At 45.1% G+C, this 17610-nt stretch overlaps 2 protein-coding genes across 2 annotated transcripts; one reads left to right on the top strand and one right to left on the bottom strand.

Moving 5' to 3' along the window:
• The first annotated feature begins 8449 nt into the window (after positions 1-8449).
• Positions 8450-10223, top strand: LOC120019312 (serine protease 23-like). The gene is made up of 2 exons (XM_038962611.1): positions 8450-8889; positions 8972-10223. The coding sequence occupies exons 1-2, from the start codon at positions 8496-8498 to the stop codon at positions 9784-9786; spliced, it is 1209 nt and encodes a 402-aa protein (XP_038818539.1). The 5' UTR covers positions 8450-8495; the 3' UTR covers positions 9787-10223.
• Positions 10224-11926: 1703 nt separating this feature from the next.
• LOC120019311 (clathrin coat assembly protein AP180-like) lies at positions 11927-17365 on the bottom strand. Its single transcript, XM_038962610.1, has 6 exons — positions 17193-17365; positions 13813-13932; positions 13539-13563; positions 13287-13353; positions 12109-12189; positions 11927-12016 (listed from the first exon to the last, which is right to left on the bottom strand). Exons 1-6 carry the CDS (start codon positions 17293-17295, stop codon positions 11927-11929), a joined length of 486 nt encoding a protein of 161 aa, XP_038818538.1. The 5' UTR covers positions 17296-17365.
• Between the last annotated feature and the right edge of the window lie 245 nt (positions 17366-17610).

Raw genomic sequence — 17610 nt, 5'->3', positions numbered from 1 at the left:
CGCCCCGTAGCACTCACTTCTGTCATCATGAAGTGCTTTGAGAGGCTAGTTAAGGACCATATCACCTCCACCTTACACGACACCCTAAACCCACTACAATTTGCATACCGCCCAATTGCTATTGAACTGCACACTGCCCTGTCACACCTGGGCAAGAGGAATACCTATGTGAGAATCCTGTTAATCAACTACAGCTCAGTCTTCAACACCAAAGTGCCCTCTAAGCTCGTCACTAAGCTCAGGGCCCTGGGTCTGAACCCCTCCCTATGTTACTGGGTCCTGGACTTCCTGAGGGGCCGATCCCAGATGGTGAAGGTAGGCAACAACAGGGGTGCGTGCTCAGCCCCCTCCTGTACTCCCTGTTCACCCATGACTGCGGGCTACGCATGTCTCGAACTCAATCGTTTGCTGATGACACAACAGTGGTAGGCCTGATTACCAACAGCAATGAGACAACCTACAGGGAAGAGGTGAGAGCCCTGGCGGAGTGGTGCCAGGAATATAACCTCAACATCAACAAAACGAAGGAGCTGATCATTGACTACAGAAGACAGCAGGGAGAGCACACCCCCATCCACATCGATGGGCCACCATTGAGAGGCTCAAAAATTAAAGTTCCTCGGTATACACATCACTGTTCTATCTTGCACCGGCAAGATAGAACAGCACACTCCGTAAGTAAGACGAGGGGGGGTGGTCTGTGCATATTTGTAAACAACAGCTGGTGCACGAAATCTATCAACATGTTAAATGTGCAACCAGAGGGAAAACAAATTCTAGATCACCTGTACTCCACACACAGAGACGTGTACAAAGCTCTCCCTCGCCATCCATTTGGTAAATCCGAGCACAACTCTATCCTCCTGAGTCCTGCATACAAGTAAAAATGAAATCAGGAAGCACCAGTGACTCGGTCTATAAAAAAGTGGTCAGATGAAGCAGATGCTAAACTACAGGACTGTTTTGCTATCACAGACTGGAACATGTTCCGGGATTCTTCCGATGGCATTGAGGAGTACACCACATCAGTCACTGGCTTTATCAATAAGTGCATTGAGGACGTCGTCTCCACGGTGACTGTACGTACATACCCCAAACAGAAGCCATGGATTACAGGCAACATTCGCACTGAGCTAAAGGGTAGAGCTGCCACGTTCAAGGTGCTGAACTCTTATAACTTATTTCTTATTACCCGGAAACTTATAAGAAATCCTGCTATGCCTTGCAACGAACCATCAAACAGGCAAAGCATCAATACAGGGCTAAGACTGAATCATACTACACCGGCTCCGAAGCTTGTCTTATGTGGCAGGGCTTGCAAACTAGTACAGACTACAAAGGGAAGCACAGCCGCGAGCTGCCCAGTGACACAAGCCTACCAGACGAGCTAAATCACTTCTATGTTCGCTTCGAGGCAAGCAACACTGAGGCATGCATGAGAGCATCAGCTGTTCCGGACAACTGTGTGATCACGCTCTCCGTAGCCGACATGAGTAAGACCTTTAAACAGGTCAACATTCACAAGGCTGCGGGGCCAGACGGATTACCAGGACGTGTGCTCCGGGCATGTGCTGACCAACTGGCAGGTGTCTTCACTGACATTTTCAACATGTCCCTGATTGAGTCTGTAATACCAACATGTTTCAATCAGACCACCATAGTCCCTGTGCCCAAGAACATGAAGGCAACCTGCCTAAATGACTGCAGACCCGTAGCACTCACTTCGGTAGCCATGAAGTGCTTTGAAAGGCTGGTCATAGCTCACATCAACACCATTATCCCAGAAACCCTAGACCCACTCCAATTTGCATACCGCCCAAACAGATCCACAGATGATGCAATCTCTATTGCACTCCACACTGCCCTTTCTCACCTGGACAAAAGGAACACCTATGTGAGAATGCTATTCATTGACTACAGTTCAGCGTTCAACACCATAGTACCCTCAAATCTCATCAATAAGCTAAGGATCCTGGGACTAAACACCTCCCTCTGCAACTGGATCCTGGACTTCCTGACGGGCTGCCCCCAGATGGTGAGGGTAGGTAGCAACACATCTGCCACGCTGATCCTCAACACTGGAACCCCCAGGGGTGCGTGCTCAGTCTATTCCTGTACTCCCTGTTCACCCATGACTGCATGGCCAGGCACAACTTCAACACCATCATTAAGTTTGCAGATGACACAACAGTGGTAGGCCTGATCACCGACAATGATGAGACAGCCTATAGGGAGGAGGTCAGAGACCTGGCCGGGTGGTGCCAGAATAACAACCTATCCCTCAACATAACCAAGACTAAGGAGATCATTGTGGACTAAAGGAAAAGGAGGACCGAGCACGCCCCCATTCTCATCGACATGGCTGTAGTGGAGCAAGTTGAGAGCTCAAGTTCCTTGGTGTCCACATCACCAACAAACTAGAATGGTCCAAACACAACAAGACAGTCGTGAAGAGGGCACGACAAAGCATTTTCCCCTCAGGAAACTAAAAAGATTTGGCATGGGTCCTGGGATCCTCAAAAGGTTCTACAACTGCAACATCGAGAGCATCCTGACTGGTTGCATCACTGCCTGGTACGGCAATTGCTCAGCCTCAGACCTCAAGGCATTACAGAGGGTAGTGCATACGGCCCAGTACATCACTGGGGCTAAGCTGCCTGCCATCCAGGACCTCTACACCAGGCTGTGTCAGAGGAAGGCCTTAAAAATTGTCAAAGACCCCAGCCACCCCAGTCATAAACTGTTCTCTCTACTACCGCATGGCAAGCGGCACCGGAGTGCCAAGTGTAGGACAAAAAGGATTCTCAACAGCTTTACCCCCAAGCCATAAGACTCCTGAACAGGTAATCAAATGCTTACCCGGACTATTTGCATTGTGTGCCCCCCCCAACCCCTCTTTTACGCTGCTGCTACTCTCTGTTTATCATATATGCATAGTCACTTCAACTATACATTCATGTACATACTACCTCAATTGGCCCGACCAACCAGTGCTCCCACACATTGGCTAACCGGGCTTTCTGCATTGTGTCCCGTCACCCACCACCCGCCAACCCCTCTTTTACGCTACTGCTACTCTCTGTTCATCATATATGCTTAGTCACTTTAACCATATCTACATGTACATACCTTCTCCGCTATGCAATCTGGTTTCAGAGTTGGACATGGGTGCACCTCAGCCACGCTCAGGGTCCTAAACGATATCATAACCGCCATCAATAAGAGACATTACTGTGCAGCCATATTCATCGACCTGGCCAAGGCTTTCAACTCTGTCAATCACCACATTCTTATCAGCAGACTCAACAGCCTTGGTTTCTCAAATGATTGCCTCGCCTGGTTCACCAACTACTTCTCTGATAGAGTTCAGTGTGTCAAATCAGAAGGCCTGTTTTCCAGGTCTCTGGCAGTCTCTATGGGGGTGCCACAGGGTTCAATTCTCGGGCTGACTCTCTTCTCTGTATACATCAAGGATGTCGCTCTTGCTGCTGGTGATTCTCTGATCCACCTCTACGCAGACGACACCATTCTGTATCCCTCTGGCCCTTCTTTGGACACTGTGTTAACTAACCTCCAGACGAGCTTCAATGCCATACAACTCTCCTTCCGTGGCCTCTAACTGCTCTTAAAAGCAAGTAAAACTAAATGCATGCTCTTCAACCGATCGCTGCCCGCACCTGCCCGCCCGTCCAGCATCACTACTCTGGACGGTTCTGACTTAGAATATGTGGACAACTACAAATACCTAGGTGTCTGGTTAGACTGTAAACTCTCCTTCCAGACTCACATTAAGCATCTCCAATCCAAAATTAAATCTAGAATCGGCTTCCTACTTCGCAACAAAGCATCCTTCACTCATGCTGCCAAATATACCCTCATAAAACTGACCATCCTACCGATCCTCGACTTCGGCGATGTCATTTACAAATTAGCCTCCAACACTCTACTCAACAAATTGGATGCAGTCTATCACAGTGCCATCCGTTTTGTCACCAAAGCTCTATATACTACCCACCACTGCGACCTGTACGCTCTCGTTGGCTGGCCGTCGCTTCATACTCGTCGCCAAACCCACTGCCTCCAGGTCATCTACAAGTCTCTGCTAGGTAAAGCCCCGCCTTATCTCAGCTCCCTCGTTCACCATAGCAGCACCCACACGTAGCACGCGCTCCAGCAGGTATATCTCACTGGTCACCCCCAAAGCCAATTCCTCATTTGGCCGCCTTTCCTTCTAGTTCTCTGCTGCCAATGACTGGAACAAACTGCAAAAAACACTGAGGCTGGAGACTCATATCTCCCTCACTAGCTTTAAGAACCAGCTGTCAGAGCAGCTCACAGATCACTGCACCTGTACATAGCCCATCTGTAAATAGCCCATCCAACTACCCCATCCCCATACTGATTTTTTTTTTTTATCTTGCTCCTTTGCACCCCAGTATCTCTACTTGCGCATTCATCTTCTGCACATCTACCATTCCAGTGTTTAATTGCAATATTGTAATTACTTCGCCACCATGGCCTATTTATTGCCTTACCTCCCTTATCCTACCTCATTTGCACATACTGTATATAGACTTTTTCTACTGTATTATTGACTGTATGTTTGTTTATTCCATGTGTAACTCTGTGTTGTTGTATGTGTCGAACTCTTGAACTTTATTAAGACGTCTGTTCCCTTTTTCCTTCAAACCTATACACAATTAGAATGCTTTATTTCCCTCAAGCAAACTAACCAATAACATTTACTCACATCCACGGGCCAGGATGGAATCAACATCAACGTCTTTATGTAACAGTATAACTTTAGTCCGTTCCCTCGCCCCGAGGGACCCTCTGCACACATCAACAACGGTCGCCCACGAAGCATTGTTAAACATCGCTCCACAAAGGCCGCGGCCCTCTTGCAGAGAAAGGGGAACCACTACTTCAAGGTCTCAGAGCAAGTGACGTAACCGATTGAAAGGCTATTAGCGCGCACTACCGCTAACTAGCTAGCCATTTCACATCCGTTACATTTACAGCAGGAATGACTTACGCTGAGTTTAGATTGCACGAGGAAAACGGTAGATGGCAAATCGGATGTCATTTACAGCCGAGAGAACGGCTGTAAATGCTGTTAAGGTTGGCTGTAGACGGGACTTGCAGCCGGGGCTCAAATATGTACATTTCTTCTGTCTGCCATAGCGTGGTTTTCTACCGGATGTTGATTTGCACTGTTTGTTTACTGAAATCACCATAGCATCACATACCGTCGTGCTGGCTAGCTTTTGTAGTCACTGTCTTTCTTACTTTCTTGTCCGCTATGCCGATTGGTATGACCGTTTTTGCGTCACATTGGCTCTTTTACCGCATCTATTGTATGTGGAGCCCACAAACTTGCTGCTCCACAAAGGGCTAAACCTCTAGAATGAGGTGTGAAGTTCAGTCGAGGAGACTGTTATAATAGTGTTTAACATACATATTTGGACATTGTTGTTTGAAACCAACACTGGAGTGATTATCATCTCTCTCTAATCTCAGAGATAATCTGGCACATCTCACTAGGGAGGGAGAGAAGAAGAGAAAGAAGTTCCATATTACATAGAGAGAAGAGACATAGAATGAACACACACACACAGTGTGTTCTCTCTCTACTCCTCTGCTTTACCTCACTTTTGCACTCACCATTCAGCTGTTGGTATATCAATATGAAAAGTTGTTGTTATTATGGCTATCTTAAACAAGCCAATGACCGTCTTTGGCTCTTTCATTGACCTCTGTTCCACGAGGCTGCTGAGGGGAGGACGGCTCATAATAACGACTGGAACGGAACCAATAGAATCGCATCAAACACATGGAAGCCATGTGTTTTATGTATTTGATAACAATACACTCATTCCACTCCAGCCATTACCACGAGCACATCCTCCCCTATTAATGTGTCAGCAACCTCCTGTTCTCATCAACCAATGGAAGAGTTCTACCAGGCTGCCCATTTACACAGAAGGGGAAAAAGCAAACAGTTCTTATATCCTTAAAAGCCTTATAATGGCATGCATTGTTGCATCTATGGGACCCATATAGAAACAAACAGCATAGGAACAGTCACACATCCACAGGAAGTTACATGTTAAGGCAGACGTATATATGGTAACATGAACCAGCCAAAGCTCTCTGTTAAAGACTGAAATGTTTAGATCTTTGACTGTGAGTACTGCTATTGCTATACTGTGTATTAAAGAGGAAAGGATAAGGAAGGGAAGTGGGGAGGAAGGAGGGAGAGGGGGAGAGAGGGAGGAAGAGAAAGAGTTCATTTGGTGAATGAGTTGAGTGCCTGTGCAGCCAGGAGGCCAACCCGTTGTCAAAATAAACCTGCTGGAGTTGAAACGCAGGTTGTTCCTTAAAGGTGCACTATGCAAAAATCTCTCCGGCATTTCCTGGTTGCTAAAATTCTAACGGTTCACCTAATTTCAGTTTGTGACAAAACAAGCAAATATTGTGTAAAGAATCATTGTTCCATCTAAACCGCTGTGAAATATATTTTCCATAACCAAAAATATTGCATTTTCAGCTATTTTATGCTGGTGTACAAAAACGAAAGTAAAAGACAAAAACGAAACTTAAGAATGGGATGCATAGAAATAGTGCACATAGAACAGATATACCCGCTTCTCAGACTTGATTTCAATGAGAATGACAGATAAACTCACATTTCTATGTGCATTTGGTGGGGTCGCCCAAAAACATACATATATATTGCAGCTTTAAGATCTATGAAGGTCTAGAGTTGAATCAATGTGTGTGTGTGTGTGTGTGTGTGTGTGTGTGTGTGTGTGTGTGTGTGTGTGTGTGTGTGTGTGTGTGTGTGTGTGTGTGTGTGTGTGTGTGTGTGTGTGTGTGTGTCCAACCCCAAACCATCTGCCTCTCACTGAGAGACAGCACAGGCAGTGTGTGAATACACAAGCCGTCTAATGTTACCTGGCTGACATAAATCTGAATTTACAGTTTTGCCCACAGACACTGAAAACACAAAACATATCCCACACACAAACTCAACGACTGCCAGCCTGTCATTCAATAAGTTATTTTGTCATAAAACAATACAAAGCAACACCAGTAGATGTGTGAGGTGGGCAATGCAAATAAGTATATGGGGGCAAAAAAAAAGTATAAAATACAATAACACGTTTTATATAATTTGCCTGCTTTTGGACATAAATTCCACAGTTCACATACTGAAGAACTTCATTCAACTTCAGTCAGTCCTCCTCCTTGTTTTCCGCAACACCAGGCACTACCTCCCCCGGTGTTGCCTTGTAACATGAACGAGCCGCACTTTGTTATTCCCTTTTTTTCTTCATCATGGACAAATCTCGGTGAAGATCTCGCGAACGGCGTTCCATTGCGTTCTGTTTGTTTGATGCGCTGGCGATGATGGGACGCGGTCTTTCACTCACTGAATCATACCCGACTGGATGAAATACCGATTTATGTATTAAAAGAGGCATTTTGCTAACTTCTGCATTTCTTGTCAAATGCTTGCAGGTATGATTGTTTTGTTTACTCTCCATTTCAATCAGTTCACGTGTTAGGCAGGAATGTATAGACACAGGCCAGGCATTACTAATCAATGATCATCAACTTCAATTTCGACTACAGTTGCATTATTTACTTTGCATTGTGATGTTCTATGAGTGATTAGACTACTATGACCATTATGAGAAAATGTGATCGTTTTATCACCATTACGCATCACACTATAGCCAATAGGCCTATGTACAGTATTTCCACTAAATCATCATCGTTTCCATATTACATATTATAAAATCATATTTCTGGTCAGGTTCATACCTATGTTGTTCTTTTATCAAGCTGTTTCTTTTGTAGTCTTGCTGCATTATAATAAAGATTTCGTTGAATGTAGGCAAGTCTATGACAATATTTATAGTTGAAAAACAAACATCAAATGGCCTTAGTTCCATTTTTCAATCATGGTATCATCAGGTGAAAGTAGGCTATTGTTGGAGCCCAACGTTAGTTAGGCTACTACTTATCTGAATAAGCCAGTTGCCTATGCCACATAACTGTTCCAAACGTATAACGGACTTCACTACCAGCGGCATCTGCCGGTGAGACCGCTATTGCAAAGATAAGCCTTCAATAACACTAAAGCAGTTTGTTATGACTGTTTGGGATAAAGCACCCTCTGCTGGCCTGAGCCCTCATTTTATACACCAGTCACCTATGTCTTTCTTTTAGCTCACTCTTCCCTCCTTTCTCCTCTGTTTCGTAGGCCCTGGTGAAGCAGTGTGATGTGCCCCATTCCCCTGTGTCTGCTGCTCTGTGCCCTGCCCCTGTGTGTTCCTGTCTGGGGGGGCCACGGTGACGATGATGATGATAAAGAGTATGGCTGGTCCATGCAGAGTGTCCCGTTGATTCTGGACTGGCACACAGTGCATCTGCGGACTCCCACATTTGGGGGGAAGGATGAGGGGTCAGATGGGGAGGGGGAGGGGATGTGTGGGATAGAGTGTCAGAGCGCTCTCCCCCCTCCCGACCAGGCCACGGTGGAGAGCATGCTGGGATACGAGACGGTGTATGAAAACGGCACGCGCACACACACCGATGTCACACTGCAGGGCCTGAATGAGACGACTTCACGCACACCCTCACACACTCGCAGGAAACGTCAGGTGTACGGCTTGGACGGGCGCTTTGTCATCTCAGACAGCCACTTTACCACCAACTACCCGTTCTCCACGGCGGTCCGCCTGTCCACAGGCTGCTCCGGGGTCCTGGTGTCTGACAAACACATCTTGACGGCAGCCCACTGTGTCCACGATGGGAAGGACTACCTACAGGGGGTCCGCAGGCTGAAAGTCGGGGTCCTACAGGTCAAATCTAAACGAGGTAGGGGGGGGAGGAGGAGGGGGGGGGAGGAGGAGAGGGGGGAGGAGAGGAGGAGATGTGGAAAGGGTGGGAAAGGTGGAAGGAGAGGAAGAGGTTGGAGAAGAGGAGGAGGATGGGAATGGGATAGATGAAGAAGGACCGAGACAGGAGCAGAGACGGAGAGGAGGGAGGCAGAGAGGAATGAAGGGAAAGGGGGAGATACAGAACGCGGTTGATGGGGAGACCGGAGCAGAGGGAGGTGAAGAAGGGAACACAGAGAAGGAGAGAAGAGAGGGAGGGGGTAGGCAGAGAACGAGAGGTAGCAGAAGTAGCCGTGTACAACGCAGCACAGAAACTAAAAAGCAGCCCTCCTTCCGCTGGACACGCGTGAAACAAATCCACATCCCCAAGGGTTGGATACACACAGGGGACGATGACACTAACGCCGTTACCCCTGACTATGACTACGCCCTCCTAGAGTTGAAACGGCCAATCAAACAGAAGCACATGGAGCTGGGGGTGGCGCCCGCTGCAAAGCCCCTCCCCTTAGGTCGCATCCACTTCTCAGGGTTTGACAATGAGCCAGAGGGAGGACAAACGGAGGGAGAGAAAGAAAAGGTGGTCTATCGCTTCTGTTCAGTGACAGAGGAGTCAGACGACCTGTTGTATCAGCACTGTGACGCCCAGCAGGGGGCGTCAGGTGCTGGCGTATACATCCGGCTCAGACAGGAAGTGGAGGGATCCAATAAGAGGAAGTGGCAGCGGAAGGTGATTGGAGTGTTCTCAGGGCACCGCTGGGTGGAAGGGGACCGGGGTGAAAAGAGGGATTATAATGTGGCGGTGAGGATCACTCCACCTAAATACGCTCAGATCTGCCACTGGATCCATGGGGATCCCAGCATGTGTACGAAGGCCTGAGAAGTCAGGGATCTATCTGCTGGATCTCTCAGACTGATCAGAGGAAGAAACAAATGTTCATCTAGCACTTTTCACTGAGACCTCAAAGTGCTGCAATGGTGGTCAACGAACTATCAAATGGCCAGCACAGACAGATCAGATGGAATAGGATTTCGGAATATGGGAGGATTTTCATGCTCCGGTCAATCAAACAGATTCCTATCCAGAATGCAAAAAAATGATTTTGAGGTCTCAAAATTCTATGGTGCTCTCCAAACACTAACAGGTTTTCCAGTCTTATATGCCTTTATGTGTTGCTTCCAAGAAATGCCCATTGTGCACGTAATACGGGGGCTAAGATTAATTCCATTGGTGCTTATTTTTACCATCTCTGCATGATTCATAGTTTTGTTATCTGGCTTAAATGTAAATGTGTCTTTTGTTGAGTATTTCCTAAATATAAATTTAGCTTGTTAAAAATAATTTGTATTTCTTTATATTAAAGCCTACCATTGAATACCAAAAAATGTGTGATGGACTGAACATCAAACATGAATGACAACAGTGAAGACATCAGTGTATTTGAATTTTATTCGATCTCAATGGGACTCACATGCAAGTGGGGGAGAGGAGAGGAGTGATGCCATCCAAGAACCAAACAACACTGCCTTCAACCAAATATATAGCAAACATTGTTATCCACATTATTGTATATGATACGTTTTATGTATCTTTTTCTTTCTCAACACATTAATATAGTCACTTTGGAAGAGAAACGACACATGGAACATCCAGTGTATATCTGAATACTTTACCGCCAATTAGTTTGTAAACACCCCTGGAGTGTTGCTTCAGGGGACGATACAAGCGTACTGATCACTGCATCACCATGACCTGGTGGAAGTGTCCCAGTAATGTTTACAAACATTTCCTTGTCTCATTCACTCCATGACCACTGATAGGTGTAAGGACTGCATTATTTCCACCAACTGCCCTTCACCTATCGATTCAATTCAGATAGTTGGCCGTTAAGGAAAGGAGACAAGTATATTTTGATTTTTAAAAGTATTTGGATGCAACCCAGATCAACTTCACTTGACATGCTTAAATGCAGTACCACTTCACACCAACAGGGAGTGCAACAGTAAACACTGGGACTGAGTTTGCATTCAATACTGCCTTCAAATACAGATAGGGAGATACTGTACAAGGGAAAGGATCTTTTTTTAATCTTCTTGCATTTTTTTCAATCTTACAATTCATAGACATAATTAAAATATATGATACATTTTCTCTCAAAATAAAGACTAAAGAAATATATGTATAATCTATCATTTAAAATATTCAAAAACGCATATGTCAATTTGAACATAGTCAACAAATGTTGCATGTAACACACAATAAAAAAAATGGACAAAATAAAAACAAAAATGAATTGAATGGAAAATGGAAGTTGTCATATGATTCGTCATCTCGTAAACCCAGATTTGTGATGATACATATTTCAATATTCATCAATATACACCCATAGAACTGTATAAGAGGCTGGATGGATCAATGAATGGAGAGAAGTACAACTAAGTGTTGAATAACGTCAGCAACACAGCTCAGTACAGAATTTGATTGGACAGCAAGGGAGGGGATAGGGCAGGGATTGGCCAGTGAGGTTTACACACACCGAACACAGTTCACGGTTAACAACACATTCCAACTCAGCTCTTTCAGGGAGTACCAGAATGATTCAAAATACAATAGAAGTTTTTATGTTACATTTTTTGTCTTAATTTAAGTAAAGGATAACATTGAAGTACACTCACACACACATACACATTTTTGTTTTCTGTATTTATGATTCACATCCACGGTTTGTGCTAAAACATCAGACAGAGAGGGAGGGCGGGGTTACGGGGAAGTCAGAGGGCAGGGGTCGTAATGCTGATGGCTGATTGGCTGAAGGGACTTGGGCGTGACAGGAAGGCGGGGAGTGCACACATCCACATCGATAGAGCTCCAGACACAACGACAACCTCTGGAGAGAGAGAGAGAGAGAGAGTTGATTACCACAATGTTTTTCTGTAACTCTCTCTTTTCATTGCATTGTGTGTATATAGTTTGGTGCCGCTGTGAGAGAGAGAGCCCTACCTAGGAGGGTTAGAGGGGTTTACATGAAGTCCTTGATGTTGAGGTCATCCAAGGCATTCTTGGGGGGAGGAGGCCTCCTCGGACTCCCGGCCATCCCTGGAGATCCCATCTGTCACAGGAAACACTGTGTCATGGAATAGGTGTGTGTGTGTGTGTGTGTGTGTGTGTGTGTGTGTGTGTGTGTGTGTGTGTGTGTCTTACCGGTGCTCCTGGGGTTGCAGGGGCTCCAAAGCCTGGCCTAACCATGGGCATCATGGGAGCTCCAGCCCCGACCGCTCCACCCTGAGATAGAGAGAGGAGACAGTCAGACGCTATGGCAGCTACTATCTCTCACAGTGGCACCAAACTAAGTGGGCCACCTATTGGGGTCATTGGCCATCTTAGGTGCTCCTAATGGTCCTAGACCGAGGGTGGGGTGGTCTTACCATGCTGAATCCTTGGTTAGACCCCATAAAAGAAGGGGACCCCATTGGAACGTTCTAGGGGTGTGGAGGGGGGAAGAGGAGGTGGGATGTTACTACACTACATACAACACAGGCACAACAAAGACAACACTGCAACAGCAAACACACAGACATATCATTGACACACACACAACACAGACAAAGACATAATTAAAACAGATTCAACACAAAGAGAGAGAGAGAGAGATCACATAGAAAACCTAGCCTCTAAAATCTGGTTCAGGTGATTTGCTCAAGCAGAAGCATTTGAAGAGCACAGGGTCAATTATAGGAACACATGATCAGGCAGACCAGTTTAATCAGCAACTAAATATCAGATTTTTATATCTAGTAGTAAGGCTTTGGCTAAATTAACAGCTGAAGCCATGGGGCAATACAGCAACTATAGACCCTATAGTGAAAGCTTTTTGGCCAAGTGAAGCAATGGTAAGTGCAGCTTATTAAATTATGAAGCTAAAGTGATCTAAATGTGACTGTTTTGTAGTGTGTTTTGTTTGGACCCTGAGAAGTGGAGCTGTTGCTAAAGAAAGCCAATGGGGATAGAAATAAAGATATATGCAGATGAGCAGGGCATTTCGGGGTCAGCGAAGGGTCAGCGAAGGGTCATGTGGCTTGCTCGAGGTCAGAACCATAAGAGAAGAAACGGGAAGTGGTTTTCCAAGCAGCTCCTTAGTTTGGGACAAACATCAGCCCTCAGAGCTCTCCAGGGGTTATTCCCAATCCAACCCATAGTTTTCCCACAAAATGTTCACCCCTTTTAAACCGAACGCCAAACTCCAAATTTCCATTTTCCCAGTGTTGTGATTGGACCACCCTGGAGAGTCAGAGAGGAACAGCGCGTGTCATTTGTTCCATTCCATGCCTGTCACTGCCATGTCGCTGCACTCCATGCTATATGAACCAGACAACATTTACCATGGGAGCGCCCCTACTGGGAGGAGCTACCTGAGGAGTTGACCAGCCTCCCATCGTGTTCTCCCCCCTGCGGAAGAATGGCAATCAGTCAGTAAGCCAATAGAAAAAGAGAAAGAAAAGACAGCTATAGCCTCCCAACCTTTTAAAATGTAAAGCTCATTCAGCACATGGAAAATGCTATGTGATTGTAATCCATGGCATTAAGTGACATTTCGATACACAAAAAGACAGACTCAAAACAGGAAAACTTACGGTTTTTGGCTCCCCATTCCCAGATCTGAGAGAGAGAAAATAAGACATTGGACAATTAATATTTCCCAGTCACAGAATAATGTCCATTCAGTATCTTATCACATTTATAAGTACTATGTAACATGACGTACCGCCACTGTAATGACAATGTACCTAGCAGCGGTATGTAACTACCATGTAAATTCATGTCTATGCATAGCTGGGCAGCACCATGATGCTGAAATGCTTCAGGCCAAATAGAGGATCACTGTCATGCGTCTGCTCAGAGACTTACTGCTAGCCATGCTAGCCATGGTGGCGTCCAGGTCTCCTCCCATAGATTTGACTGGAGACGAGGCTGCCCCGGCCTGGGGTGTCATAGAAGGCATCAACACATCCCCTAGACCATCAAACGCTACAGGAGACACGAGGAAGGGGGAGAGAGAGATAGCAATGGGGAGGGGGGAGAAGAGGATGGAGAGGGGGAGAGAGAGAGAGAAAAGGAAGAGAGAGACAGAGAGAGAGAGAAAGAAAGAGAAAGATAGAGGGGGTGAGAGAGAGAGAGGGAAAGGGGAGAGAGAGAGAGAGAGAGAGAGAGAGAGAGAGAGAGAGAGAGAGAGAGAGAGAGAGAGAGAGAGAGAGAGAGAAAGTGAGAGCGAGAGAAATAGAGAGGGGGTGAGAGACAGGTTTAGATCAAACAGTCACAATAATCCTTTCAGATCATAACAGGAGGGGTCCTCCTTACGAGTGGGATTACCATGATAACATATTGATACGGTCTCCATGTCAAAAGTGATCAGAGACGAGTATAGCAAGCCCTCGTACTGATACTCACTATGACTGTGAGGACATGTACTGTGCCTTCACACACACACACAAATATGCAATATACAGTTTAAGTAATGCTCTCCATGTACATGTAATATCAATAAAGAGCATTCATATTTTGTTTACTTAACACTACTCAATAGTGTTACATTCTTGTGGTGTTATCTGGAACCTAAAAGGTTTCTTCGGCTGTCCCCATAGGATAACCCTTTGAAAAACCATTTTTGGTTCCAGTTTGAATCCTTTTGGTTTCCATGTAGAATCCTTTCCACAGAGGGTTCTACATGGAACCAAAAAGGGTTCTACCTGGAACCAAAAATGGTTATCCTATGGGGACAGCCAAATAAGCCATTTGGAACCCTTTTTTCTAAGAGTGTAGTATCTTATTAGCGAGATTGTTTGAGATAGGGTATCACCCTCTGTATCTAGGTGACAGTTAGGATGCAGCCTCTACTCTAGAGTGAGAAAGCACTGCAGCCTAGCCAGTACAAAGCTAAATGGGCATTGTGATGTGAGCATGTCACACATTGTATATATTAAGCATCTGTCAGAGCAGAGGGAACAGAACAGCAGCAGTGGCTCTCCTACTGCAGTGCAGCAATGCACTGTGGGAAACCAGCACATCAATGGGCCAGAACACTCACCCAATCAGAGTGCAGGAAGCAAGCAATGAGCCAGCCCCAGAGCCAGATGGAGAGAGGGTGGTGAGAGAGAAGAGAGAACGAGAGGATAGAGAGAGTGTGAGAGCGAGTGATTGAGAGCGAGAGACAAAGCGCAGAAGGAGAAAAAGGGGGAGGGAGAGGATGGAAGGGTAAGAAGAAAGGGAACGAGTAGTGAAGGGAAAAATAATGGAGTGAGTTAGATGACAAATGTTGCGAGAGAAAGAGAGATGGAGGAGAAAGAGTTAAGCCATAAGCAGTAGTATTTGCAGATCGTCAGTAACATAGCATGCAGGCTAGTGACAGCCATGACCATGAAACAGGGAACATTGCCACGGTAACACAGTTACCAGGGTTACCAAGTGGCTGAGTGAAAAACACTCAGTTGTCTCTCTCATCAACGGAGTGAGAGAGACAACTAAGGACAGAAGCTAGAACAATAATGACCATACAAAACAGCAGTATGCATGTGGAACGGCCATAAAACCAAGTTACATACAATCAGGATGTATTCAGTCAGACAGACACATGTTCATATACATGTGTGCTGTCTGTTGTTACTAATACAAGGGTTATTAAAAAAGTCAAATCAAGGAATGATCACTGTATACAAAATATGGATGTGAAATAATATATCTAGATTGTCAAAAATACACACACAATAAGCTTTTAATATATCCACTGTAACTTTATGTCAGATATATTTGGCGATGTGGTTACATATTACAGTACAATGGAAAATATTATGTGGTACAGTTGAAGTCGGAAGTTTACATACACTTAGGTTGGAGACATTAAAACTCGTTTTTCAACCACTCCACAAATGTCTTGTTAACAAACTATAGTTTTGGCAAGTCGGTTAGGTCATCTACTTTGTGCATGACACAAGTAATTTTTCCAACACTTGTTTACAGACAGATGATTTCACTTATAATTCACTGTATCACAATTCCAGTGGGTCAGAAGTTTACTGTTTACTAAGTTGACTGTGTCTTTAAACAGCTTGGAAAATTCCAGAAAATTATGTCATGGCTTTAGAAGCTGCTGATAGGCTAATTGACATCATTTGAGTCAATTGGAGGTGTACCTGTGGATGTATTTCAAGGCCTACCTTCAAACTCAGTGCCTCTTTGCTTGCCATCATGGGAAAATCAAAAGAAATCAGCCAAGGGGACTGATGCACGTCACAAAATAGATGGCATCATGAGGTAGAAAAATATGTGGAAATATTGAAGCAACATCTCAAGACATCAGTCAGGAAGTTAAAGCTTGGTCGCAAATGGGTCTTCCAAATGGACAATGACACCAAGCCTACGTCCAAACCTGAGACAAAATGGCTTAAGGACAACAAAGTCAAGGTATTGGAGTGGCTAGCACAAAGCCCTGACCTCAATCCTACAGAATATTTGTAGGCAGAACTGAAAAAGGATGTGCGAGCAAGGAGGCCTACAAACCTGACTCAATTACACCAGCTTTGTCAGGAGGAATGGGCCAAAATTCACCCAACTTATTGTGGGAAGCTTGTGGAAGGCTACCCGAAACGTTTGATCCAAGTTAAACAATTTAAAGGCAATGCTACCAAATACTAATTGAGTGTATGTAAACTTCTGACCCACTGGGAATGTGATGAAAGAAATAAAAGCTGAAATAAATCATTCTCTCTACTATTATTCTGACATTTCACATTCTTAAAATAAAGTGGTGATCCTAACTGACCTAAGACAGGGAATTTTTACTAGGATTAAATGTCAGGAATTGTGAAAAACTGAGTTTAAATGTATTTGGCTGAGGTGGATGTAAACTTCCACCTTCAACTGTATATTTAAGCAATAATGCCCGAGGGTATGTGGTATATGACCAATATACCAGGGCTAAGGCCTGTTCTTTAAGCATGACTCAACGTGGAGTGCCTGGATACAGTCTTTAGCCGTGGTATATTGGCCATATACCACAAACCCCCGAGGTGCCTTTTTGCTATTATAAACTGGTTACTAATGGAATTAGAAGAGTAAAAATAAATGTTTTGTCATAGGGTCTGATATAACACGGCTTTCAGCCAATCAGCATTCAGGTTTTGAACCATCCAGTTTATAATTACTGTTATGTGTCTTACATACAATGTGAATGGGTCATGCCTGGTGCGTGTGTCGTGCATGGTGGGTGTGTCGTGCATCGGTAGGTACATTACCTGCCATCAGCTCAGCACCAGAGGCAGCTGCAGGGGCAGCAGGCTTGGTCTCTCCACCAGTGGAGTCTGATGGGTAAAACCAAACCAAGCCAAACCAAACCATACCAGGCCAAGGTGAGCCATTAGCAGTGCAGCATGTGGGCAGAGAAGGGTTAAGAAGTCAGCCATCCGCTCCACACTAGGAACGCCAAACAGATAGAGCAGCGTTATCACTGTCAGATAGGTCAGTAGACATACACAGGTATACACACATACAGTACACACCAATAGAAACTCCTTTGATCCCAATACGCTGCGGCACATCTACATCTAAACTCAGAAAAAAAGAAACATCCCTTTTGCAGGACCTTGTCTTTCAAAGATAATTCGTAAAATTTCAAATAACTTCACAGAGGCGGCGACAGGTAGCCTGGTGGTT

The sequence above is a fragment of the Salvelinus namaycush genome, chromosome 24 (assembly GCF_016432855.1).
Source record: "Salvelinus namaycush isolate Seneca chromosome 24, SaNama_1.0, whole genome shotgun sequence".
NCBI classification, from domain to species: domain Eukaryota; kingdom Metazoa; phylum Chordata; class Actinopteri; order Salmoniformes; family Salmonidae; genus Salvelinus; species Salvelinus namaycush.
This window is presented reverse-complemented; position numbering and strand designations above follow the sequence as displayed.

What these genes read in the sequence shown, in the direction of transcription:
- LOC120019312 (XM_038962611.1), top strand. Translation starts at nt 8,496, where the DNA reads ATGTGTGGGATAGAGTGTCAGAGCGCTCTCCCCCCTCCCGACCAGGCC. An exon ending in ACAGGTCAAATCTAAACGAG is followed by an intron (nt 8,890 to 8,971) that starts GTAGGGGGGGGA and finishes GAAAGGTGGAAG; the next exon opens with GAGAGGAAGAGGTTGGAGAA.
- LOC120019311 (XM_038962610.1), bottom strand. Translation starts at nt 17,295, where the DNA reads ATGGTTTGGTTTGGCTTGGTTTGGTTTTACCCATCAGACTCCACTGGT. An exon ending in GGAATGGGGAGCCAAAAACC is followed by an intron (nt 13,354 to 13,538) that starts GTAAGTTTTCCT and finishes ATTCTTCCGCAG; the next exon opens with GGGGGAGAACACGATGGGAG. An exon ending in CTGCAACCCCAGGAGCACCG is followed by an intron (nt 12,017 to 12,108) that starts GTAAGACACACA and finishes TTCCTGTGACAG; the next exon opens with ATGGGATCTCCAGGGATGGC.